General features: G+C 39.4%; 1 protein-coding gene across 3 annotated transcripts in view; it reads left to right on the top strand.

Annotated features, from left to right (window-relative positions):
* TBCK (TBC1 domain containing kinase) overlaps positions 1 to 25,612 on the top strand; it is a gene marked incomplete at its 5' end in the record, with an annotated part of 99,378 nt that overhangs the window by 53,700 nt on the left and 20,066 nt on the right. For all 3 annotated transcript variants that reach the window (XM_084262759.1, XM_084262758.1, XM_084262757.1), the window contains one exon: positions 13,306 to 13,481. In XM_084262759.1, the coding sequence (XP_084118885.1) occupies positions 13,306 to 13,481 (176 nt within the window). The remainder of the gene's footprint in view (positions 1 to 13,305; positions 13,482 to 25,612) is intronic.

Raw genomic sequence — 25,612 nt, 5'->3', positions numbered from 1 at the left:
TTCATATTTGCATAAATTGCTCTCTCAGAAGTTCAGTGAATTCTCACAGATGAAGCTCTGACTTCTCTAAGTATAGTTGTCCAAATTCTGCCTCTCACTGTGTACCTTTGAGCATGTGTCCAGACTTCAAAATTTTTTCTGTTGCATTTCATTTTAGTATATACTGTGCAACTGCAACTGTGTTTCTCAATTTATAAGAAATTTAATTAGGCCATTCCTTATGGTGTGGGTATTTTCATTTTCAATCTCTATGCTTAGGCATTTCAAATGCCCTTATTAAATTTAAATTGGTGTCTTCAGGTGGTCTAAATGGTAAGTGCTAAACTAAAAGATTGTGTTTCTTTCCTTCCCCATCTATTAGCTGTATGTCTTAGTTAAATATATATTCATTAACTTACTTTCTTGCCTAAGGTCATTTCACCCTATTTTTTTTTACCCCCTTGAATTGTTCTAAATTATATACTCAAATTTATCTTGACCCAGCTGATTTACTGGCAGTTTAAGTACTTAATGCTGTCAGGTGTAAAAACACACGAGTTCTCATGATATGTCTGGTTTTATGTAATAAAATTAAATTACTAAAATTTGTAGTGTTACAATGTACGTACTTTTGCTGATTATAGTTTATGTCAACTTCACTGGTACTTTGGTGGGAAAAGGTTTGTTAGAATGGTGTTTCTGAAAAGATTTATTATTTTTTTACCGTTGGTGGTCTGCAATATTTTGTATGTCAACCATAGCACAATTGAATAATGTGAGACTAATCCAAAGTGTATCATAAATTGACTACTACAGGGGAAAAAGAATGAGGATGGAAGATGATCCTAGCGTGAAATGTTAAATGTTATTGGTCTAGCTCAGACTTCTGTAATCAGTAACTTCTTTGAACATACAGTTATCACACCCTTGTGCCTTCTCTTTCTGACCTGAGTCTTATTGCTGGTTAAGAAATACTGACTGCTTATGCTTTTTTCACCTGTGTCTTCCAACATGACTTCTGTTCTTTGGGTTAAAAGTGTGCCATGCCTGAAAATTTTTCAAAAATAATTTACGAGCAAACTTCCCCTGAAACTGAGTCACCCCAAGAAAGAGATTATGTTCAAAACATCTGCAGTAATTTCAACCTAAAAGCAGATGTTGTTCAACAGTTTTAAACTCCTGTGGTCTTTAAGCTTTCTGTGCACCAGAATGGCTTCACTGGCAGCCTGAGATAAAGCAACTTGCTTTCCAGACTGATAAAGCTCTTTTACTGCAATCTCACAACTTTGTGGAGTTTTTTAAATATTTATTGGTTTTACAGCAGCTATTTCTAAAAACATATAAAAAATTAAACAACCAAGCAAACAAAAAACCACCACTGCTCCATTTCCAGTTCACTGCAGATAACAGGGGTTCAATTACTGTTTAGGAAAGTTAATGATGTGAGGAAAAAGAAGGGGCACGGTGCCATTATTTATTACCTGATTTTGAAAACACTTTCCAATCTTTATCTCAAGGCTTTGGCCATATTTTATCTATAAACCGAATAGGATTGGATGTTACGTGCTTTTTTCAGGAGCTCTATTGGAAATTTTAATTTGTTTTTGTATAGTTTTAGCACCATTCCAGCATATTAGGAAATCTATTTGAAGTAAGAATATTGAAAAATCCCTTTGCTGTAGCAGCAAATGTCCTAGTTTGTTGTTCCCCATGGAGCTGTATGAAGGGGACATAAGCAACTGTTAAAATGTAAATGGCAATAAATTAAGAAATTACTACCCCATGGTGGGGTTTTTATTTGTTTCTTTGTATTTTTTCCTTGTTTTTAAGGAGTTCCTTTAGTATAAACTTTTTTCAAACTATATAAATACCAGAGAAGAATTAGGAGGTGCTGTTTAGGCAGACAACACCAACCCCCCATACTGTCCCAAACCCTGGGTAATCTCAAAACTCCACATAAAGAATTAGAAATTTAGCACAGTTCAACCTATTTGGGTGATGCAGAGAGAGCAAACCTTTGCTTTTCCTTTATCTCAGTCTGACACATAGCAGGAAAATGTGGCAAGAAAATGAGGATGGTAAAGGTTGGTCCCATTATGATGTGATTCCTGAGGTTCCAACAACAGGCCTTGTAGGTTAGTTCACACAGTAACCTCATCTTCTCTAATTTTGGAACAACAGAAGGGTATTTTCTTGTAATGCTTAGGAAGGTGGGTGTGATTTTGCTGACTCTGGACTAGTCAGTACTTCCAAAGGAAGAACTTTGGACTCAGATAGGAAGTCCAGAAAGACTAAATGTGGAAAGGCAGTCCGCAATGAGGAGCTACAGTAAAACTGTTGAAGTGGAAAAATGTAGAGGGATTCTACTTTGTGAGACACAAAAGCTCCAAGATGCAACATGTAGTTAAAGATCCAGCTATCACCAAAACCACAAAAATGATTCTCCGTGGAACAGACTTTCTGTAATGTGGGAGAAAGCATTATATCTGGTGCTGTTAGTCATGAGCCAAAATGCAGAATCCCATGATGGTAAAAGCCATATAAATACTTAAAAGAATTACATACAGCTTAGAAATGGACTAAAAAAATTAGAAATAGTGGATATTCTACACTAAGATTGTATGGTGCAGTTTTGAATTATGTGTTTCTGCTGACAGGAGCAGAATTAGATGCACATCAGAGAATTCTCCTTAGATACCTATCTGACCCTTGGTAGCTACTACTTTTGTGTTGTTTTTTCTCCCTGAAAACCTCTTTGTCTGCCCACATCTGTGATTCATACGCTTTTACTGTGCCAGAACTTCTGGTGGTTCAGCATTTTAGATTTAAGATTTGGTAGGAGGAAGAAATGGCAGTTAGCTGCCAAGCCCATGCTGAGTTTGTAAGTGTTTGGTGCCAGTTTCCATTTGTTTCACTACTTCCTGAATAAAAATGTAAACTCTGAGATCAAAACACCAACTTTGAAGAGACAGAAGGAGATACAGTGAGGTCTTCTGTGTGCCAGAAGAAAAACAAAGGTAATATACTGTTTTGATTAGGGTTTCCTTTTTATCATAACAGTTTTGAAAATGTCCTATTTCTGCAAGTAAGGCTCTGAGGAATAGACACTATAATAGCTCTTCTAAAAGGAATCATTTTTCATAACTACAACTATGAAATTTTGACTTGTGGCTTTGTTGTGGCTTGCCTGAGTTCAAAACTGTGGTCCCACATGGAAAATGACACTGCAAGGTGATGTAGTGTGGAGCTAGTGAAGCTGGACTGCTTTTTCAAATTACAGTACATCCAAAGAAAAATAGCAACTTAGTTTCTGTCACATGTATGCATGATAATGGTGCTATAACATTAAAAAAATGGATTGGAATTATCAAAAGATATCAGAAGCAAAAAGGAAATCACATTTCTGGTATTTATGGAAACATGTTTTTCTGAACATATTCCTAATCTTTGCTGTTAGATGGCTTTTTAGATGCTAGTGGCAGATGTGTTTTATAATGCAATTCCTGAAGATTATTGTTGCTAAATAATGGCAGGTATGCAGTAGAAGCAGTGCATAGCTGCTAGTAAGTGCTTTTTTTGATTGTGGTTTGTTTTCGTGTGTTTTTTAAATGGCTTAGGGCCAACTGTGAGTTGGGAGCTGGCTTTGGTACAGAAGCCGAGCAATTTGTTAGGACACACCTGCTCACCAAGGCTGTTCAGTATTGTCAGTCTCTGTAAGATTGATGTCATATTACCTGAAGCTGTGAATTCTTTAATTATTCACATTTTCCACTTGTAGTGACATGAACAAAATGCAGTTCTGTTTATAGATTCTACCTTCTTGACACTAAAAAGAAATGCAGTGGTGGGTGACACTCAGGAAAAAAAAATCCTTTATTCATATTAGTGTTCATGCTACTCCATAGTTTCGCTGTCAGAAGAAAATCAAAAATATATCCTTTAACAAGGAACTATTTCCCAAGAGTTGGAATTTCACAAAAAGGGTGAAAAGTTAGTTTGTCAGTAAAACTTCCCTAGTTCATGTCTTAAATGTCTGTTTCTTGATAGAACCTCTGTATACCCTTCATAGAAAAAGGGGACTTCAGAGATTACAGTAATCCACTCATTAGTCATGTAGGGTTTTGTGCACATTTACCCTGAAATAAAATCCAAGTACATGAAGGTAGCCTGCCAAACATAGTAGCATTATTCGGCATGGAAAGACAAAATTCAGGCTACTCTTATCTTTGCTTTGGTTCTAAATGTGGCAGATTATCATTTTGTCTCTTTACAGAGGTGTCTTGGGAAAATATTTTCCTCATCTTTTTGGTGTTTTGTTTCATTAAAATTATCAGCATAATGAGCTGATGTTTTTTCCTTTGCTATGGAAAATGTTGTTAACAGAGCAAGTTGCCTAGTAGGGCAACTGTCTGTATCTTTGTTATACTGGGTGTGTGTGTTTGCTTGTACGGGATAAACAGTCTTCCCCGTAATCTTTACTTCTGTAACTGTTAATTGGAGAAGATTTATAAATGAGCTCCACAAATACCACAGTGTTAAAATTCCTTGATTAAAATGTTCATTAGCAGCACATCTCTGATTGTAGGTGTATTTTGGATTGTGTATATCCAGTGTTGTGAAGAGACACGTGTAACTACTAAAATACAGAATTGGAATGGCAGTGCAGGCTGAGGCGCGGAAAAATATTTCTGAGTGAATTCTTAGCAGTCTCATACTTTGGGAAAGCTGTCAGCTCCCTTTGGTCTTTGGTCTGCTTTCCCATATTCAGAGAATTTGAACTCTTGCCTCTATAAATTTGTGTGAGGCGTTTGATTTTGTCTGAGAGCTGGAATTCAGTAGAAATCAGCAGAAAGACCAAAACAAACATGGAGAACTAAAGCAGGGTTTGTACCTAAAGATATGACTTTGTTGATATTGCAAGCTCAGTATACATTTCAGGATTGGATTGCTAGGATTGAAGGGCAAAACTTGTTCAGGAAAGACAGGTATCCCAGCTGGGAAAAGCTTGCAGTGTATGTGAAGAATGTTGTTTGTATTCTGAAAACAGTGATACATGCGCTAAGTACTCATCAGGGGGTTGTCAGGTGAAACCTCTGTCACTACAAAAATTTAGGAAGTCTAGACAAGCATCTGTAGGGGATAGACTAGTCACATATCATTTGGCTTCCAGGCAAGGCAAGGAACTAGGAAAACTTTTGCTGGTTCTTCAATCCTTATGCTTAGAAAAAAAACCCTAAATTTTTAGGTTTTTTACTCACCAGCATAACATAGTTCTAAAGAAACAACTTCAGCAATTAATGTACGCTGATAGAGTATAAACCAGAAACTTGTCTGCTGGGAATGTAACCCTGAAATAACACAAACTTTAAAATGTCTTAAAGATGGGTTTTGGTCGGGTTTTGTTATAAAAATATAATTAGGAATGTACTTAAATACTTTCATGTGTAAATTCAGATGCTGGGGGGAGGTTGTTGGGGTGTTAGAAAGCTTTTTCACGGAATTGGGGAACTTTTTTCCTTGACTTCAGAGTAGGTTAATTATGCAGCAAGCTTTAAATCTTTGAAATGTATATTGATGAGCTTTACTTGATGTGAGATACTTAAAGCTACTAGTTTTGCAGGGTGAAACACTAACATATGCTTGACTAATGGTAAACTCTGAAAGTTCTGCTTTTCCATAATTTATGTACTGTACTGCCAAATGACAAAAGCATTTGTTTTAAAAATGAAAGCAGTTTTAAGCATGGGTACATAAGCAAGGTGGCCAAGATGTTTATTGTCTGTCCTGGTTATAGTTGCTGTATTTGTGGGAAATTGTAACATTTCAGTCTTGAAGAATATGTTTCTTGCTCTGTGGTAGTTTGTGGGTGTTACATAGTTCAGCCATGCTCTTTAATCAAATCTAGATATCTATATTAATCTTTACCCAAAATATTTTCCATTGTAGGCCAGATTAGAGGCTTTGAGCCTTTTCCCATAGCAACAGGCACTCCTTTACAAGGTTACTTGAATTTTTGTATTATTTCTAAAACAGAAATTCTAAGTTACATCTTTTTATTTCTTGAAAAATATCCCAAAGGCTAACAAGAGGAGACCTATGCTAATACAAAGGTCTTCTGCTTACGGGTTTTTAGAGATTGATCAGTTTTATAAGCATTTGGTCTGGTCAGAGTTGATCATTGTAGAATTTTTTAAAATTTTATACCTGTTGTGTCTAGGAAAACGCTGAAGTAGCCTGTATCTACCACCCAGATCTAACCTTAGACGGCACGATCATTACTAATGCATAATGAGCTTCAGTATTTCACAGAACCACATAACAGCAGGGGTTGGGAGGGATCTCTGGAGGTCATCTAGTTCAATCCCTTACTAAAGCAGGATCACCTAAGGCAGGTTGCATAGGACAGAATCCAGGTGTGTTTTGAATATCTGTAGAGAAGGACAACCCACAAACTCTCTGGGCAACAATTGCCCTTCTTGAATTTCATTAGGTTCCTCTCTGCCCAACTCTCCAGCCTGTCCAGATCTCTCTTGGCAGCTCAGCCCTTTGGTGTATCAGCTACTCCTCCCACTTTTGCATCTTGCTGAGGGTATGCTCTGTCCTCTTGTCACAGTCATTGATAAATATGTTTTAAAGAGACTGAACCCAATACTGACCCCTGGGTTACATCACTAGCTACAGGCCTACAACTAGACCTTGTCCTGCTTATCACAACCCTCTGGCTCTGCCATGCAGCCAGTTCTCAATGAATATTGTTGGAGGTTACATAGGTGGCACAAGTTCCTTATCTCCATGTATTTCTAACAAGTTTCTTCTCTTAGCTGATCCCTGCAGTTTTGTAAACATGCCCTTTTTATACATCTTCAGTAGATGGTTATCATCCAGCTGTGAAATTATGTTCATCTGTTCATCCTGCTTTATTTCCCCATATGCTCATGTACCTCTCAGGTTTTGCATAGTAGCTGCCATTCAACTATTTCCATTATACAGTGTGAATTCGTGTCCTTCTATCATTGGCTAGTTTCCTAACTTGACATTAAGGCAGCACCAGGTGTCTTAATTTTGTTGGTTTGTAGAAATATTTGCTATGGCAGGCCTCATAAAACTGTTTAAAACACCTTCTTGTCAGAGCTTACCTGACATTACAGTCTTCATGTAATCTATTTTGGTCATCTTTCTCAGTAGGACATAGCATGTCGTATTTGGCTGTTCACCTACAGTAAACTTTTACTCTTTGAACCTCATCATTCTGTGTCTTCCCTGCTCACCTGTATGAGTGCAGGACAAAACATCACATTTCCACCCTGACAGGCATTCTTCATGAAACCTTTTCATGTAACTGCTGAGTCAGAACAATCTGTACAATTACAAGTAAGAAAAGGATTCTTGTTTGTCTTTTTCAGTCTCATATCTCAGGGAATAAATTGCAGCATTTATTCCTGCTTTCTCTCTGTTGCTCACTACTTTGGCAGGTGTTGCATATGACTGCATAAAAGCAGGTGCTGTAAGAGTTGTACTTCCTAACTCTCCTCTCAGCTTGTCTCGTTTATACTTAGGCTGCAAACATCCCTACTGTTTGGTTTCACCAAAAGTGTCCATATCTCACATAGGTCATTTCTTTTTGTATTATTATCTTCATAACATTCTGCACTATAGAACTCCTTATCTGGATACTTTCCAAATTTCTCAGTCCTCAGACATCTCATTTACGGATAAAGACAAGAGACCAACAAATTATTTTTCTATTCTTTGGACACTGCATGTGATTTTATTACATAAAAACAAAAGTCCTCCTTTTCTCAGTGTTTCTGAGCCCTGATGCACATGGTTGGTATGCTTTTACCAAGCAGGAGCCTGGACTGTTGCATTTTTGATACACTAACGGCTGCTTGTGAGGATTCAGGTTGAAGAATAGTTTAAATTGTTCTCTTTGCTTTCTAATGGCAAGATAACTGTTGCATGAAGGCTAAAAAGAGCAATATCATCCAGAGATAGTAAAAAATATTGACTTTGTAGAACTGTCTAGAGATTTCTTTTTATTCCAAGTTACTGAAAGCATTGTACAGCAATGTGCTGTCAGAGGAGGTAGCCTCCCAATGCAGCATTGGAATCATTGATCCAGCTGTGCAACATGAAATCTGTCTGAAGACATAGTGCTGCAGTTCATTCCTTTGCTTCTGCATCCAATCATTTTTTCTAGCTGAGTGCAACTTCTGTACAGCTCCTGTATTACATTAAAAGTATAATGGCTTCTTGATTGTCAGCTCTTCCCCTCCTGGCAGATCTTGAAAGAGGAACACCTTGCATCCATGTAGAAAAAAGAGTAGAGACATCTGTGTCATTAGCTGAAGAGTTTTAAAACTGATATTTATATTGCCTTTGAAATTTTTTCCCAAGATGCACTGAAAGGGATACTGATGTATGTAAGAGCAAATTACTGTCCTTAAATCAATGAAATAACACAACTGTCCTGCAACGTATGAAGTAAATTATATCAAAATGGTCATTTTGCATTGATCTTATCGTTTATGGAAACCTTCTAGAAGTAATAGATCGAGAGGTGTTGGCTCAAAATACTGATTCTTTTTCTAGATTTGTCCCTTAAAATATCTAGGCTTAGTGTATCTTTTTGGATGTCATCAGAAAAGTTTATGGCCTTTTACCTCTATTTCTTCTGAGAACACAATGATGAGATGGAACTGCCTGACCTGTTCAGCTTCCCTGCTTTTACAGCACACAGGTTTTGTGGCTGGGTGGTGAAAGCTGATGTCGCCTAGCAGGGTAGTAATAAACTGTTTGTGATGGAGAGGTCAGACAAAGCCCATAAGTCTAAGCTGTTTCCAAAATGCGGAAGCAGTTTATTTTGGCCAAATTTCTTAACTGGTGTCCTGTTACCCAAGGAAAGGGCTCTGGAATTGATTAACTGCGCACAAAGACTTGGCCTGTGCACGTTTTTGTGAAGAAAGAATCATTCGTGTTATGTTTTTCTCCATTACTTGCTTTCACTCGCTGTGAACATGGTATGCGTGTCTGGGTTTGCTGTAAAAATAAAAAAGTCTTTGTGGTTTTGTCACAGGTGTGCTGCCTTTAAACCAATGCTTTCTTTTTAACATCTGGTTCACATGCAATCTACTTCTCTCCCGTATCTATAATAATAAATGCTAAATACACGAAACTTAATAAGCAGCTCTGTGAGGCTGAGCCATCCTTTACAGTTGAAGGCTGTTGTCAGAGGGAGGCAGCGTGAACAGAGCAAAATGAGTAACATCTTCGAGCAGCCCGGAAGTTCACTTCAGAAAAGGTATTTCAGTGGGCTTAATATTAGGATGGGGCTATGGCAAGAACATGATATTGGTGTTGAGTTACTTTTCGTTTATTATCCCACCTCTGCCTCTTTCAATTCCCATATTATTTGCATATTTAGAAAGCATCAGAAGACTTTTTCTGAGATAAGTAATGGAATAATTAGTGGATGACATAGGATTGTTTCCTGTAAAGTTTCATTGCTGCTTGACTGTGAGATACTTAAGCTCAGTTAAGCCAGAACTCCTAAAGCCAGTATTTTTAAATGAAACTTGAGATTTTTAGTTGCTAGGTATTTGTATGCCAACTTTGACTTCTTGAAATGCAGGTGTTCTGCACTTTTTGCAAACCAGACTGCTTGAAGATACACTAAATTTTGAAATGAGAACTTATTTTTTTAGTACTTGTGTTTAAAATTATGCTTAAATTTTTTCAGTGCAAACTTCGGTTAATGACAGCAGGTGTTTTTGTTACGGATTTTCCAGCAAAATAATTTGTATGAAACAAACAAAAGGCACATGATTTTTAAACCACAAAACACCCTGGCACTGGGACCTTGGAGAGCAAAGACATGTTATGTGTCCGTGAGTGAGCAGACCCTCCCTGGCCTTTCTAAATGGTTCTGTTTGCTTCTTACTGACTCCTTGAGGTTTATGTGGAATCTGCTCTCAGAATAACATTCTTCTAAGTTGTTTGTACATGATAAGTAGTGGCCCATCCTAGTGAGGTGTTCCCTTGGTTTGTTCTACCCAGGAATATAGGCACTGACTTGATGTATTCACACTTCTGGCATACCAACAGCATGTTTTTAATAATGTTTAAGCTTTAATGTTTTCTGTCTTGCAACAGAGTCACTTGGGAGCAGGAAGAGTGTAAGTAGGATGAATACTGCGTGAATGCAGTCTTCTTGCAACAACAAAAGATAGGCATTTAATCACAGAATGACTCATTTGTCATATATTTTAAAGGGCATGGGAAGAAGTCGGAATTGAAGTAGCACAGCAGACCCTTACTTATTAGCCAAAAGGAGGAGAAAAGCTCTTATCCTGCAAGGCTGCAAAAGATTGCATTGCATTTTCATTACCGATAGGAAGTGATTTTTCTTAAACTGAAATATCAAGCAAAGGCTGAAGACTGACTTGAAGGTTACTCAACTCTGAAGCTTGCTCATGCAATGTTACTAATAAATGGTCTGTAAATATTTACTCCAGTTTAATGCTGCCTTAAACTCTGGTATCCTGAAACTAAGTCCTTTTTTTTTTAAAAAAAGGATGTCAGTAAATTCTTTCACTACCAATAGTCCTGTCTCCCTTGTGCATGATAAATGCTGACCAGTCCCTTATATGCATACATGTGACTATGTGCATACATATATATATATATTACTTGTGAAAACTACAATCTCTGTGTTTATTTTTATTTTGTGTTACTCAGAAGGAGATAATTAATCAGCAGACTGTAAATTGAGGTTAGGCTTTTAATGACCTTCCTCCCAACCCATTTAAAATTCCCTCCTCTTCCATGGAATTTCATTTTTCAAGCACAGTCACTGCCCTCCTGAAATGAGAAACCAAAAACACTCATTAATTTTTTACTTAGACCCTGATGTGTGAGAATTGTTTATCATTTTTAGGGAAACCCATTGCAGCATTTTCTAGTTCTCTAAATGGATTCCTTTTGGAATTGCAGAGCTTGTTTCTAGGAAAAATATTTTGATCATCTGTCTCAATGCTTAACTCTGATCTCAGTTTTTGCTTTCAGCTTTTTCATAACTTTCTACAGCACATAGTGTTCTTATTCCATCTTCCATCTCTGTTTTCAATTTCAGGTATTTGTAGACTATTATGTTCTCTCAAAGCTGAATGCTTCTTGTGTTGCTAATTATTGTTGTTTAAATTACTACTTTTTTTCACTGGCCAAGTTCTCCTTTCATTGTGCTTATTTAAAAAGTACCGCTAATGTCTCCTTAGCTAGGAATCTCAGGAGACAAGGCTGTAACACTGTTATAGTGGTCTCTAGGGGGTAGGGACAGGGGAAGAAAAAAAAAGAAAAAAAATCCAAACTTCATCACTATCCTACAGCCTTGAACTGAAATGCTCCACTTTTTATAAATGATCTTCAGAAACATAAAATATGACTGTAATGACCATGCTTCGGCGTGTATTCTGAGCTCTAGGAATAATAACCAGTGAAACATATCTGCTGTCTTTTCCTGAGTTTAGAAACTGTATCAAATTCTTCAGTTGTCTGGATTTTCCTTGGGAATGATACTAATTAACAACTTCCCATTACAGTTTCTTCAAAATTAAATATCTAATACATTTTCATCACAGAATGAAAAATTGTTAGTTACTGCTGAGACACCACATTGTCCATTTCTCTCTGGCAACCATTGTTCCAGGGAGCTGGGGAACTTGAGATGTTTAAGGGAAATGGTGATTTACTTTCATAAAAGTTTTAGTTTCTAAAAAGTTTTAGAGCTAGGGTTAAAAAAACACAAGTCTTAGTACTGGCTTTTTCAGGATTTTGGAAGCAAGCTAGCACATACACGTTGTCTTCAATGGAATTCAGGTATGTGCTGCAGGTTGTATCCTATGTCAGTGCATAGGAAAGCTTTTTGAACATGATTTTAATAGGTCATACCATTCATTCAGATTTTAAACAAAGTTAATTACCTCATCCAACTGGAATATTTTAACCCAAGCTTCAATTTCATCTTCTTTCACTTACCACCCTGCAAATGACTGAAGTTTCTGGAGTAAATAAATCCCTGACTAATTGCAGTACATGAAATCTATCAATGCCAATGAATGACTGATGGCAATGCATCAAATCTCTTTGAGATATACTGGTAAAGCTCGGGTACAGTGCCTCTGGTTTCTTCACAGAAGCTTGATGCCTCAGTCTTCTAAACTGTGAGTGCTGTGATGATGCAGTCAGGTTGCTTGGGGCAGACACACGTGCTAATATACCTGTTGTTTCTCTGACATACTACACTAGGTTTGTCATAAAATGCAAGCTATGATAACTTTTTTCTTGAAGAAGCAGGAGATATGAAACTAAGTGGTATTTTTATAGTACTTCAGAAGTAGATGGCTTTTATGTTACATCTGTGATTCTGTGATTCTGATCTTGTAAGAAGATACGTGCTAGATGCTTAGTGTTGCAAAAACTGGTATTTGTAATACATTTACTTTTTTCTCTTGCAAATGTTTGGGGGGGGGGGGGGGAGGGAGGGGTTGTGCTTTGATAATTTTTACTTGACCACAACTTATTTTAGGATGCTTCTCATTTGATGGGTATCTGCCTTCCTCACAAGTTGAGTAATTTTTTGTCACACATGGCACTTCACTCCTTCAGCCAGAATATTTCAATGTGAATGTCTGATTGTGTTACAGACTGTATTATTTTGGCAGGGGTGGGGGAGAGAAAGCTCTAAACCAAATCCATCTTGTCCATCAAGCACAAATTAGTGTTGAGAACTCCTGTTTTCTACCAAGCAAGTAACATGTAGCTTTGTCAAAAAAGGTAGGCCACACAAAGTTTGGCAACTGAAAGCTTTTGGTCTGGCTTGTAGCAGTATTTAACTGACAAGACACTCAGTTGATCCAAAAACCCTGATGTCCATACACTGTATGAAGTGAACTTTTGATGTACCATGTGTACGTACACTTAAGTGTCAAAAGTCTGACTTGCAAAGACATCTAATGAAGATGCCTTATAATGACTAGGCTTCAATTACATGCCTGTCTTTGCATTGTTTGAAGTTCTGTTACGCTGCTCTTAACCAGATTTCCATATGTAACTAGGATAAAATCAATGTGTTTACTCATTTTTCATAAAAAAACTTCTAAGTGTGTTTTGTAATAGGAAAGTGGTTTTTTTGAAAACTATATGGCCTTTAAGAGGGAGGCAGAGGTACAGATATGTATATTTAGCAGTGTCATACCAAGGTTAATTGGTTTTGCTGTGTTTTTTTTTTCATGCTTGCATTTCTTGTTGTTTCTTTTCATCCCTGATCAGAGATTGATATTGAGCGTTGTGTTCGTGAGTCAATCAACCTGTTTCGCTGGACTCCGAAGAGCGCTACATACAGGCAGTACGCACAGCCTCCACGGCAGCCCAGTGAGAGCAACGGCGCCAGAAGCTCAATGTCCTGCTTTTCAGCAGACTATCAGGAAGCACCTCGAAGTGACCTAGTAAGTTACCTGTGAATTGGCAGGGGAGAATTGTTCAGATCATTGTGTTTCTCCCTCACCAAACCTCAGTTACTGGCATTTATGTTGTCACTCCCAAGCGTAGGGGTTTGAAACATTCATCAGATACTCTGATTTGCTTTTCAGTAAGTGCACAGTGTTAGACCTGATGCCATATTGTTGTTTTTCATGAACAGTCCAATGGAGTGAATGAGAATTAACTGAAAGGTAGTTGGGTTTTGGTTTTTGTTGTTTTAATTTCACTGCTTTGAACTTAAGCTTCTTTGATGTACATGCCAGTACAATTATTTCTTTTTATGCCATATTTCTGCCTCTCCCAACTCCTGTTCCTTTTGTTGTATAGTGTTTGTTACAACAGACAAATGTCCACAACTCACCTGCAGAACTACAAACAGGCTCTATGTTAAGAGAAAAGCAATAAAAAAGAACAGAAATAGGTAACTGGAAAGTGATGCAGGCAGCTCTGGCTGCTTTTTCCATCTTGGCATGTCAGCTTAAAGGTATGGCTCAAGTTATTTTCAGAGGTAGTATGTGAGTTATGCCTATGTTTGTCTTGGCAAAGAGTAAGTAGTGGCTAAGAGTATTACTGCACTATATACATTCTCTGTTTAGCAAAAATATTTTCCCTTCTCTCTCTCTCTCTGTCTCTCTCTCCCCAGTAAAATGTGGTGATTGTTTCTCTTCGCCGTTTGAAGAATGGTGATTTGAAGTGATACCTTCCTCTCAGTAGTGTAAATGTAGACAGTCTCTTTAAAATTAGTCTTATTTTGATGGGGTTTTTTCCTTCCACATTCTCCTACAACCAGAATTCATCCATGAGTATGTTACAATAATAGGGGGAGGATATTTAGACCTGCTATATCTATTTAGTCAACTGTAATGGTTTAGACTTTCCATCTATTTTTCCTAACTACCAAGAAGTTAAGAAGTGTATTGTCACTCAAATGCATCTTCCTTTTTAAGTAGTCATTAAACCTGAGTCTGGTATTAAGTAATTTTCTTATTTTTTACTTTAGTTTTTATATTATTCCTATTGTTGTAATTTCTGGAAGCCTTAGCCAGAAACCCAGGAGTCCAAGTGCAAGATACACAAATACAGAACAAAAGGAAACTCTTAAGAGTTTACAGGATTGAAGAAATAATAGGTGGATATAAAAAGGGAATTGGAAAGAAAAATTAAATGATAGGAGAGTGCTGGTGGTTGTCATCTAGGAATTGTAGCCAACACAACTGCTGCTGTGCTGCTTTGGATACACATAGAGGAGAGACCTTCTGAAGAAACTGAGGACACAAGCAAAATAATTCAGATAGGACCTTAGGAAGTCATGTGGTACAACTTCCTGCAGAAAATAGGCCCAACACTGAAAACAGATGGAGTTGCACAGGGCTTTTTTCTGTCAGTCCATGAAAAGTTCCAAGGGAAGAGATTATGCAGTCTCTCTTGGCAGCCTGGTCTGATGCCTGGCAGTGCTAACAGTGACAGTGGTTTTGTGCATGTGCTAACTTTTCTTAATGTTGTGACAACAAGAGAGTAAAAAGAGAAGTCTCCTCAGTCCTAAAGATGTCCTTGTGCCTTTCTGTGTCCAAAAAAGAGTGATGGGACTTGGAAATAGTAAGGAGGGAGTTGAGAGAAAGTGGTCATGATCTACTGAACTCATAATAGAACACAGGTTTATCTTTATAGCAGGCATAAAAATCCATTATGTTGGGTTAAGGAAAGTATCTTTCAGTATTCTTCAACTTCCTTTAAAATTTTTGTGGTTTTTACCAGTAGTAATTTTGTTTTCATACCAGAAGTTGTATTTGTTTATAATGCTAGTAATTAGGCTTGTGCATCACACAATTTCCAAGAAGTAAAGCTAATGTTTTTCATATGTTAGAGAAGAAAAAAATTAGTGCTGTAACTTTTTTTGCTTTGTCTTTCATTTCTATTTTTTTCTACTTAATAGCAAAGCACTTTTCATTTACTGCAGCATAACGAATGGTTCACCTTCTTTTGAGGCTCAGGCGTGTATGGATCTTTTGAGGGGTGTTTTTCCCTCACCATATGGAGCAGCACTATGTGATTTATACAGAAATATGGGCTTTTTATATAGCAAAGAGGAAACTAATCTCATGGACACCTGAATGACAAGGAAGCTGATTCATACGATAAGTTCCAGTATACAAATGTTTTTACTTGTGCTGTTTTTCTGTGTGTCAGATTTTGAGACAGATACGTATCAGCCAAATATGTTGTTGCTCTGTCAGGGGCCATAGTTCAGGCTATGAAAATCCAGTGTAACTCGATCCACTAATGAGCCAGCTCTCACTTGTGATCAGTTCTGCACTTCTGGGTATTTGTCTTTATAAAATGACACTTCTCAGGAATTTGAGCTACTTCACTAAAAAATTTTGAAAAATATTCATGAACTATGATATTTACACTGAAAGATGTTCAATTCTTTGTTTTTAACCTTAATACTGGAACTATCTGTTTCTTCAGACACATCTTCTACTGGTGTTTGCTGCCATGTGGAAACTTTTTTTTCTGCTTGAATGCAGTGCAATCTGAGTTCAATCTTTATCATGATTTAAGGGATTTTCTAAGACACCATTGTGCATTTGCTAGTCAGTCTGGCTCTTAGCAAATTTTCTTTGCAATTTCCTCACCTATTTAGTTGGCTATTATTTGGACCAGCCCTTTGCACAACATTTGTACCTCCAGCTTGGTATTCCTGGGTCACCTCTGCATTTGAGGGTAGGTAAGGTAGGAAACAATCCCTTTGTATACAAAGCAGTGCATTTGCTTCTTAGGACTTCTTGAAACATGAAGTGTTTAGTATATTTAATTCTAAACACCCAGTGTCTCCTCCTGTATTTGTATTTTCTTTCTAAGTTGATTCAATTTGTTTCTTAAGTGCTTTTTATTGGTTACTCAAATATTTGTATGCATCTGCATGTTACAGTGCTTTGGTTAATAATAACATGAGAAGTATTTGCCCCTGGGTGAGCACTTTTCTCCCTTAATCAGCAGCCAATGAAACAAGACTGTTTTGATTTTTTTTGCTTAGTTTTTGGTTTAGTGACATCTGTTTGCAACTTCATAGATAGACTTGTGTACTCTCTTCCCTCCTGGACTTGTGTGTTGCTTAATCTTTTACTCTTTCTGCCAGTAAGCATATCTCTACAGAGATAAAAATCTCAAGGAGGAAATAGTTTAAGAGAGAATGAATATACATCTTAAGTGGTCTTGCATGTTTATTTTGAGAGAGATAAAATATCAAAAATAAGAACAGGAAAAAACCCTTTAATTTCATTACTGAACTTTAGTAGCAGTCTACTCAAATTTATTTGTGATTTTTTTCTTGACCAACAAGCTGATTTTTCATTTTTTTTCCTTTTGAAATTTACCTTCATCCCCTAGAAGCTCCCTAAGTATTTTTCTTGAATGTTCAGGAATCAGAGCAACACTTAGCAAAATTTATACATGCTATGCCTGCTACCTCCCTAATTATGTAGATGGTAGGCATGCACTCTGTACAGCTACCATGCCTCTAAATAAAAACGAGGCAGTGATGCAGTTTCTTTATGAATGGCTGCTCAGGTGTGGCAGGTGAACTCCCAGAAATCCCGAGACTGAGACACTTACAGCTTCATCTTGGTCTTGTGCCACCAATCCTCTTTTCCTGGTGAATGTTGGGGAATGAAAGCACTTACCTGAAGAAAACTTAACCAGATGATTATTGATCCTTGGACTGATTTAAATTTCCCCAGTCTGGTTCAGCTGTTTGGTTTTGATACTGTAGGAGAAATAATTGAGTGAGAAGGTAACTAAATGGCTTGATGAAATAGTACAAACATGAAAAACATTTGGTTTTATCAAAAATAGTATCAGCAAAGTTTCCTGATGGTAACTTTTCTTTGCAGATAATCAAGGATAGCTTGTGTGACAGACTTCTTACAGATGGGAATTCAGGCCCACTTGCAATAAATATGTCAACGCTCAGTTCCTTCTAGTTTCCTATGTGCACCTAGGATATATTTGTCCATAAAAATGTATCGGCTGGGTTTATATTAAGCCCTCATATAACTGGTGTGTAAAGCCCATCTATTCTTGGAAAGGAAGCATGATGAGTAATGTATACCAATGTTGGTTTCAGTCTACAAGCTGGGAAATGTCCAAGTGCAGTGGTGCAATGTCTGTGCTGTTCCTAAGGGCTGTTACATATATTTTGCCTCAAGGGTCTTGTGACTGCCTTGACCCAGTTCAGTTTTGTTTTCTGTTGTTTTCATAGGCAACTTGTTCTTATGATGTTCTTTCATCCTTCTACTATTGGTAAGCCAGCAACCGGAGTAGGGTGTGTAAGGAAACCTCTGCTTCCAGTGCTTTGGTTCTGAAGATTAAATTAGCTAAAGGAAACCTTTTTTAGTACTTTCTTTACTCTATATTCTTTATATGAATAAAATATGTTTTAGGACTTTTTCTAGTAGAAGATAAGGCATTATATCAATTCTCAGAGTGGATAAAACAAGAAATATGTGGCTTAGGAAATAACTGATGATGTGTTAATTGAAAAGTCTCTGATGAATGCTGTGGGGTTTTTAAGTCGTAATATAAATAGCAGTTATTTTAATTGAATGTAAACTCATTGGAACAAATGTGCTGTGCTTTTTCTTGTTTGAGACAGAATTAAAGGAGTATGTTTATAATAATCTAAATATTATTTATATGAGACTATAATAGTTTGTTGGACACTCACTTAGATCATATTTAAGGATTGTAAACACTGTCTGCAGTACTAGTTTCGAGTCTCCATGGGACCTGTTTGTCTGCTGTGAACGTAAATGGGGCAGTGGGAGCAGGCGGAGCACTCTGTGCTGCAGCCTTAGGCTCAGGTTCTGGATTCACTGGTTGCCCATCTTGTCCTTCCTCCTGATCATACCCACTTTGAAGTTGAAAGCTGGGTGTGTTTGACCTTTCTGACCTCCCACAATTAGGATTCCATGACTGATTAACAAGTGCACTGGGGGAGGGGGTAATTATAGCTGTAAAATTATTTTTTTAAAAATAATCTAGTTGGTTCTCTCTCCATCTTGTTGGAATGTTCTTTTTATTTTTTTTCTGATTTGGAAATTATTTTAAAATAAAACTCTTGGTTTGATAGCCTTTGATCAATAAAATGTTAGAGTGGGGTTGTTTGGGGTTTTTTTTCCAGTTTTACCATAACACTGGGGAAAGAAATTTACTTTGAAAATCATAAGCAGTAGTCAATGTATGACATAATAAGGAGTATGGCAGCTATCTTTACTACCCCTGTAAGGTGTTGATGTTATTGATAAAATGATAAAAAGGATGGGGCCCGTAATAAAGTGGGAATCATGACAGAACAGTGCATTCAAGAGATTGATTTGACTCAACTGTTTTACCTTTCTGTGCCGAAACTTACCCTCTGTGGAGTGTATCCTGTGAGAAGACATTGTCTGATATAGATGCAGTAGCACAGGAAACGTGGTCTGAGGTCAGTCCTTCACAAAGTAAAAGGTTGGAGTATTGAAACAAAAAATGAAGGGAAACAAGAATTTCAGTAGTCTTTCTGGCCAGGGTTACATCTGCCCAGCCCAACTCACTACTCAGCTGTAGCTGGCAATCCAAAGCTGAGCTCTGCAAAGGGCCATTGTGTTCTTTACCTGTGGTTTCTCCATCTGCATTGGTTGATTGTTTCCTCACCAGTTACTGGTGGATGTTCTCCGATGTGTGATCTGGTGTGGTTCCATTCTTGAAAACTTGGGTTTGTGCAAATGTTTCTCTCAACAAGTACACCTGGAGCAAAGCCTACTGTTAAAACTAGTTTTAACAAGAGGAATTTGCTGTCTCACTGGAGAATAGTAGCTCTGAGCTATTTTTCAACCAATTCCTTTTTTTTTTTCAATGTACATCCAGTGCATGGAAGATGCTAGGAAATTATTGCACACCTCAGTGTTTTAATAATTTCACTGGTAATTTTTTATTGGGTTGCTGACAATACGATGAACAGTTAACCGTTTGAGAGGTATGCTTTAGAATTTTGCCTTGAAAAATATGCAAGATGAGCTTGTGAGCTCACAAGTAAAGCACAATTGCAGGCTGTAGTCCTAATTGCAGGCTGCTGGCTGGCTGGCTGGCAATGCAGTTGTTACTTTGTTTTCAGGTGTTCCAGCACTAACTTTCGCTCTCCTTGTGACATAAAACTATAGTGGAAATAAGTCTTTTTGTGTGTCCTTGAGGCATTAGAAGGCAATGGATTTGGCAAGAAAATTTTGAAGGCAGGTTTTAGAGAAGTAAATTCTGGTTTATCTCACACACAGGTATGTATGCTCTGGTGCACAGAGGCAGCTACCTCCTGCAACTCACAGCAGGCTTTAATTCCAGCACATGCTGACTCTTTTCTTGCATACATTGCAGCTGTGAAAGTTGTGTCTTAGAGCTCAGTGTTGTGTAGCAATGCTATTGAGAAAATGTAGTAGGAATTAATTTTCCTGATATCATGAGGGGTTATATTATGACAGAGATAATTTATTTCTGTCAAAGGCCCAAGGAGACTTTTTTCTCTATTCCCCAGCTCTCTGTCCTGCCCTATTCTTTTTCTCTATGTAGATGTGTGTAGAAGCTTGCCTTGAACCTGGAATCCAGGATTCCATCGTATCCCTCAGGCCAGGCGAAGTGCTGTGTGTTTTCTCCATTGGGTCAGGACGTTTGTCATTTTGATCTAATCTTACTAAGAAGTTCAGTAACAGGATGAAACAGACTCCCCTGGATGCAGCTCTCTTGCCTGGTGCTGTTGCTGCATCCCTGAAGTCGATAGCCTAGTAGCAATTGGCTGTTGGCCTATGTGATCATGTCAACATTGTCTTTATCTAGTAGTAAAATTTTTACAGCTGTGCATCTATATTTTCTCTTCTCCCATTGTTACCTGGGGGAAATCTGAGTTTCAAATGAGTGTGACAGCATAACTAGAAGAACAAGAGTATACTGATTGCAAAGTTGAACTTGCAGCAGAAGTTAGGCACAGAGCCCATCCTGCAAACTGTACTGGTTTCAGATGAGATGGAATTTTTTTCTTCTGAGTAGCCAGAATAGTGCTGTGTTCTGGATTTAGTGTGAGAACAATATTGGTAACATGCTGATGTTTTCAGTTGTTGCTAGGCACTTGTTGTGTCTACACTAAGTCAGGGACTTTTCAGCCTCCCATGCCCTGCCAGGTGCACAGGAAGCTGGGAGAGCACAGCCAGGACAGCTGACCCAGACTGGCCAAAGGGATATTCTCTAGTACATAATGTCATGTTCCCTATATATGTAACTGGGGAGGCTAGATAGGAGGCAGATTCACTTCTTGGAAACTGACTGGGTATTGGATTGTTATATTTTCCTTTCGAATGTGGTGAGCAATTGTATTTCTGCATCACTTGTGGTGGTGATGTTGTTATAACTGTTATTATTCTCATCCTTTGTTATCCTATTAAACTGTCCATCTTGACCCCCAAATTTGGGATTTTTACCCATTTTGTTCATTCCCATGTGACAGGACAAGAGGCAATGGGCGTAAAGTTGAATATAGGAAGTTCTACCTGAGTATGAGGAGAACTTCTTCACTGTGAGGGTTGCAGAGCACTGGAACAGGCTGCCCAGAGAGGTTGTCTTTGTCTCTGGAGATATTCCAAACCAGTCTGGATACTTTCCTATGCATCCTGCTCTAGATAAGCCTCCTCTTGCGTGAGTGTTGGACTAGATGATCTCCAGAGGTCCCTTTCAACCCCTATCATTCAGTGTGATTCTTACATGGAGGGAAAAGTGTGCAACTGGCTGTGTTCGGTGCTCAGCTGCTGTCTGGGACAAAACCATGACACAATTAATGTATTTTAAGTTGATAGGTATCGATGTTTCAGTTTAATAATGACTTATCTCAACAAAATTTGGACCCAGGTTTCTAAAATGAGCAGTGGTACAGAAGACAAAGTAGATTGATGCAAAAAGCACATATAGGTTACAGGGTGACTGTCTGGCTAAGCATAATTCAAACTTTTTGACAGTTATTCGAATTCAACATTCCTCTTAACAGTCACCAGTTAAGGTAGAGGCGTAACAGTATGTTTTATTCTCTGTCAGGCTTCACTGTGGTAAATAACTGAAAATAACCCAGAGCTGTGCTGCTGTTAATGCTGGTTCAAAAAAAAAAAAGAAATTGTGGATAAATAGCAGCTAAAGTTGAATGCTCTTGCAGGTTTTTTTGAGATGTGTGTGGTGGTTTGGCCCTGGCTGGAGTCCAGATGCAGCCGCCAAAGTCACAGAATCACAGCGTCACAAGGTTGGAAGAGACCTTTGAAGATCATCAAGTCCAACCATTCCCATCCTATGCTAAACCATATCCCTAAGTACCTCATCAACCCTTTTTTTGAACACATCCAGAGAAGGTGACTCAACCACCTCCCTGGGCAGCCTGTTCCAGGCCCTGACAACTCTTTCAGTAAAAGTTTTTTTTCTAATATCCAATCTAAACCTTCCCTGGCACAGCTTCTTGCCATTTCCCCTTGTTCTATCTGCTGTCACCTGGCTGAAGAGACCATCACCCACCTCTCTACAACCTCCCTTCAGGTAGTTGTAGGTGGTGATAAGGTCTCCCCTCAGCCTCCTCTTCTCCAAGCTAAACAATCCCAGCTCCCTCAACTGTTCCTCATATCATTTGCCCTCCAGCCCCTTCACCAGCCTGGTTACCCTTCTCTGCACTTGCTAAAGGACCTCAATATACTTTTTATGGTGGGGAGCCCAGAACTGCACACAGTACTCGAGGTGTGGCCTCACCAATGCCAAGTACAGGGGCACAATTACCTCCCTAGACCTACTGGCCACACCGTTTTTGATACAAGCCAAGATGCCATTGGCCGCCTTGGCCGCCTGGGCACACTGCTGGCTCATTCAGCCTGCAGTCAACCAACACCCCCAGGTCCTTCTCTTCCTGACAGCTCTCCAGCCAACCTCCCCCAAGCCTGTAGCGCTGCATGGAGTGGTGATGTCCCATGTGCAGCACTGTACACTTGGCCATGTTAAACTTCATCCCGTTGGTCTCAGCCCATCGGTCCAGTTTGTTCAGATCCTTATGAAGAACCTCCCTACCCTCAGGCAGATCAACACTTCCTCCTAGTTTAGTGTCATCTGCAAACTTACTGAGGGAACATTCAATCCCTTCATCGAGGTCATTGATAAAGATGTTGAATAAGACTGGAAACAGGACTGAGCCATGGGGGATGCCACTCATGACCGGCCTCCAGCTGGATTTGGTTCTATTCACCACCACCCTTTGGGCCCGTCCATCCAGCCAGTTTTTAACCAAGCTGAGGGTCCACCTGTCAACGCCAGTGGCAGCCAGTTTCTTAGCCAGAATGCTGTGAGAAACTGTGTAAAAGGCTTTACTGAAGTCCAGGTAGACCACATCCACAGCCTTCCCCTTGTCCATTAAGCGGGTCACCTTGTCATAGAAGGTGATCAGGTTAGTTTGACAGGATCTGCCTTTTGTAAACCCATGTTGACTAGGCCTGATCCCCTGGCCATCACACATGTGCTCCGTGATAGCTCCCAAGATGACCCTCTCCATGATCTTCCCCAGGACTGAGGTCAGACCGACAGGCCTGTAGTTCCCCAGATCCTCCTTCCTGCTGTTCTTATATATGGGTGTCATATCTGCCAGCTTCCAGTCGAGTGGAGCTTCCCCAGTCTGCCAGGATTGCTGATAGATGATGGAAAGGGGTTTGGCAAGCACATGTGTCAGTTCTCTCAGCACTCTCGGGTGAATCCCATCTGGCCCCATTGACTTGTTAGTATCTAACTGTAGGGCACTAATCATTTCCTCCTTAACCATGGGAATTTTGCTATTCCTCCCCTCTCTGTCAGCCAGTTCCTGAGGATGAGTACTCAGGGAATACCCATCTTTACTGATGTAGACTGAGGTAAAGAAGGAATTAAGGACCTCAGCCTTGTCCTTATCCCTTGTCACTAATGTTCCCTCAGCATCCAATACGGGCTGGAGATTCTCCATGACCCTCTTATTACTGTTAATGTACCTATAGAAGGATTTTTTTATTATCTTTTACAGAACTGGCCAGTCTGAGTTCCAGTTCAGCTTTGGCCCTTAAAGTCACTCTATCACTCCCCTTTTCAGCTGGACAAGGGAGAAAATATATATTGAGAGGCTTAGGAGTCGAGATAAAGACAGGGAGAAATCATTCCACAATTCATGTCATGGGCGAAACAGACACAACACAGAATAATAAACTAGAGATCTTCTTTCCTTTACACTGCACTGCACACCCAGAGACATCAGAGTCGGATGACAAGTGCAACCAGACCTCAAAGCACCTCTCCCCACCCTTCCCTTCTTAGCAGACTTCACTTTAGACATGATTTCACTCCGTCCTTCCCCCTGATTGTGGCACAGGGAGGGGCAGGGATTGGGGGAATAGGGTTTCAGTCAGGTCCTCATGAGCTGTTTTCCTTCTTAGCTGGCGGGGGAGGACACGACATTCCTCGCACCCTTCCCCTGCTCCAGCGTGGGGTCCCACCCATGGGAGACAGTCCTCCATGAACTTCTCCAATGTGAGTCCTTTCCCACAGGGCTTCAGCTCTTCACCAGCAACCCCAGTGTGGGTCACGTCTATGGAGTCCAGTCATAAAATCATAGAATGTCTCAGTCTCTCAGGCCCAGACTGCTCCAGCCTGGTTCTCCACTGAGTCACAAGCCCTCTCATCCCAGCAAACCTGCTCCACTGCGGATCTCTCCCTCGATCATCTCTGTGTCTCAGTCTCTGTCCATGGGCTGCAAGTGCTGGCAGGGGCTTGCTCCAACACAGGTCACAGCATCTTCTATATGTCTCCACCTGCTCCAGCGTGGGGCCTCTCCATGGGCTGCAGATGGGATCTGAGCCTTTTCCATGGTATGCAAGGGGACACCCACTCCACCATGGGTTTCTCCATGGGCTGCAGGGGCATGTTTCTCTCTGACACCGGGACGACTCCTCCACCCCCCTTTACAATGGCCTTGCTGTCTGCACGGTTTCTTACATCGTCTCACTCCCTTCTCTGGTGTCAAAAAGCGGCTGCTTGCAGGTTTTTTTCCTCCTAAATGTGATTCCCAGAGGCACTGTGGCTGTTGCAGATTGGCTTGGCCTTGGTGAATGGCGGGTCTGGCCTTGAGTCAGCTGGCGTTTGCTCTCTCGGGCCTACAGAAGGCTTCTAGCGGCTTCTTGCAGAAGCCACCACTGCAACCCCCCTTCTCCACCAGAACCCAGCCACACAAAACTACAACAATGTATTATTAAATTCCTGTTGGTTTTGTTTTTAAAGAGTGCAAGGGAATCTGATACTTTGTGTTCTTAATATTCACTAATACTTTTCTCTGAAAGCAAAGTAATACAATTACTCAAGGGGAAAATGTCTGTCAAGGGAAAAAAGAGGCACTGATGGAAAGTGGAGAAAGGTTGCAAGATTATTCTTGCTGCTGCTCCTACTTCAAGTTTTATTTCATGTTAAAGCATCTTGTAGGTTTTTTGAGGCATGACTGGATTATGGCTCAGCTTTGTATTTTAAAATGGTTCCCTGTATTGGTAAGAAGTGTTTATCTGTTTTATCAGAGACAATAACTAATGAGACTTTACAGCATGTCTTCCTAGCTGCATGCAGGAAATAACTTGTCTTTCTGCTCTGCTGACTCAGCTTATTCACTCAATTATGTTATTTCAGGGAAAAGGAGAGAGGTTTCTGTAGTAATGAGCTACATCAGCAAGCAGAGCTCCCTAACATTTTTGCAGGCAGCCTACAACGGTATGAAGACAGAGGCAGTTTTTAACTGACACTCGGTTAACGGTGTGGGTTCTGGAGCAGGGGCCTTTGTGTAGGAGTTCAGGGTGGAAGACGAAATATTGAAGAAATAGGAAGTAGAGGCAGATAGGGAACATGGAGAAAGAAGGCACCAATGTCTTGACTGGGAAATTAGAGAAGCAGAATATGATGGCAAGGGAGGACTACATCTGAAGTGTAAGAATGAGTTTGCTAGAGAGGTGCCATGGAGAACAGTGGACTCAAGTGTTTTAAAAATTTTAGAAAA

This window comes from Gallinula chloropus (assembly GCF_964237585.1).
Source record: "Gallinula chloropus genome assembly, chromosome: 4".
Lineage (NCBI taxonomy): Eukaryota > Metazoa > Chordata > Aves > Gruiformes > Rallidae > Gallinula > Gallinula chloropus.
The sequence above is the reverse complement of the archived record's forward strand: the minus strand, read 5'-3'. Positions and strand labels throughout refer to the sequence as shown.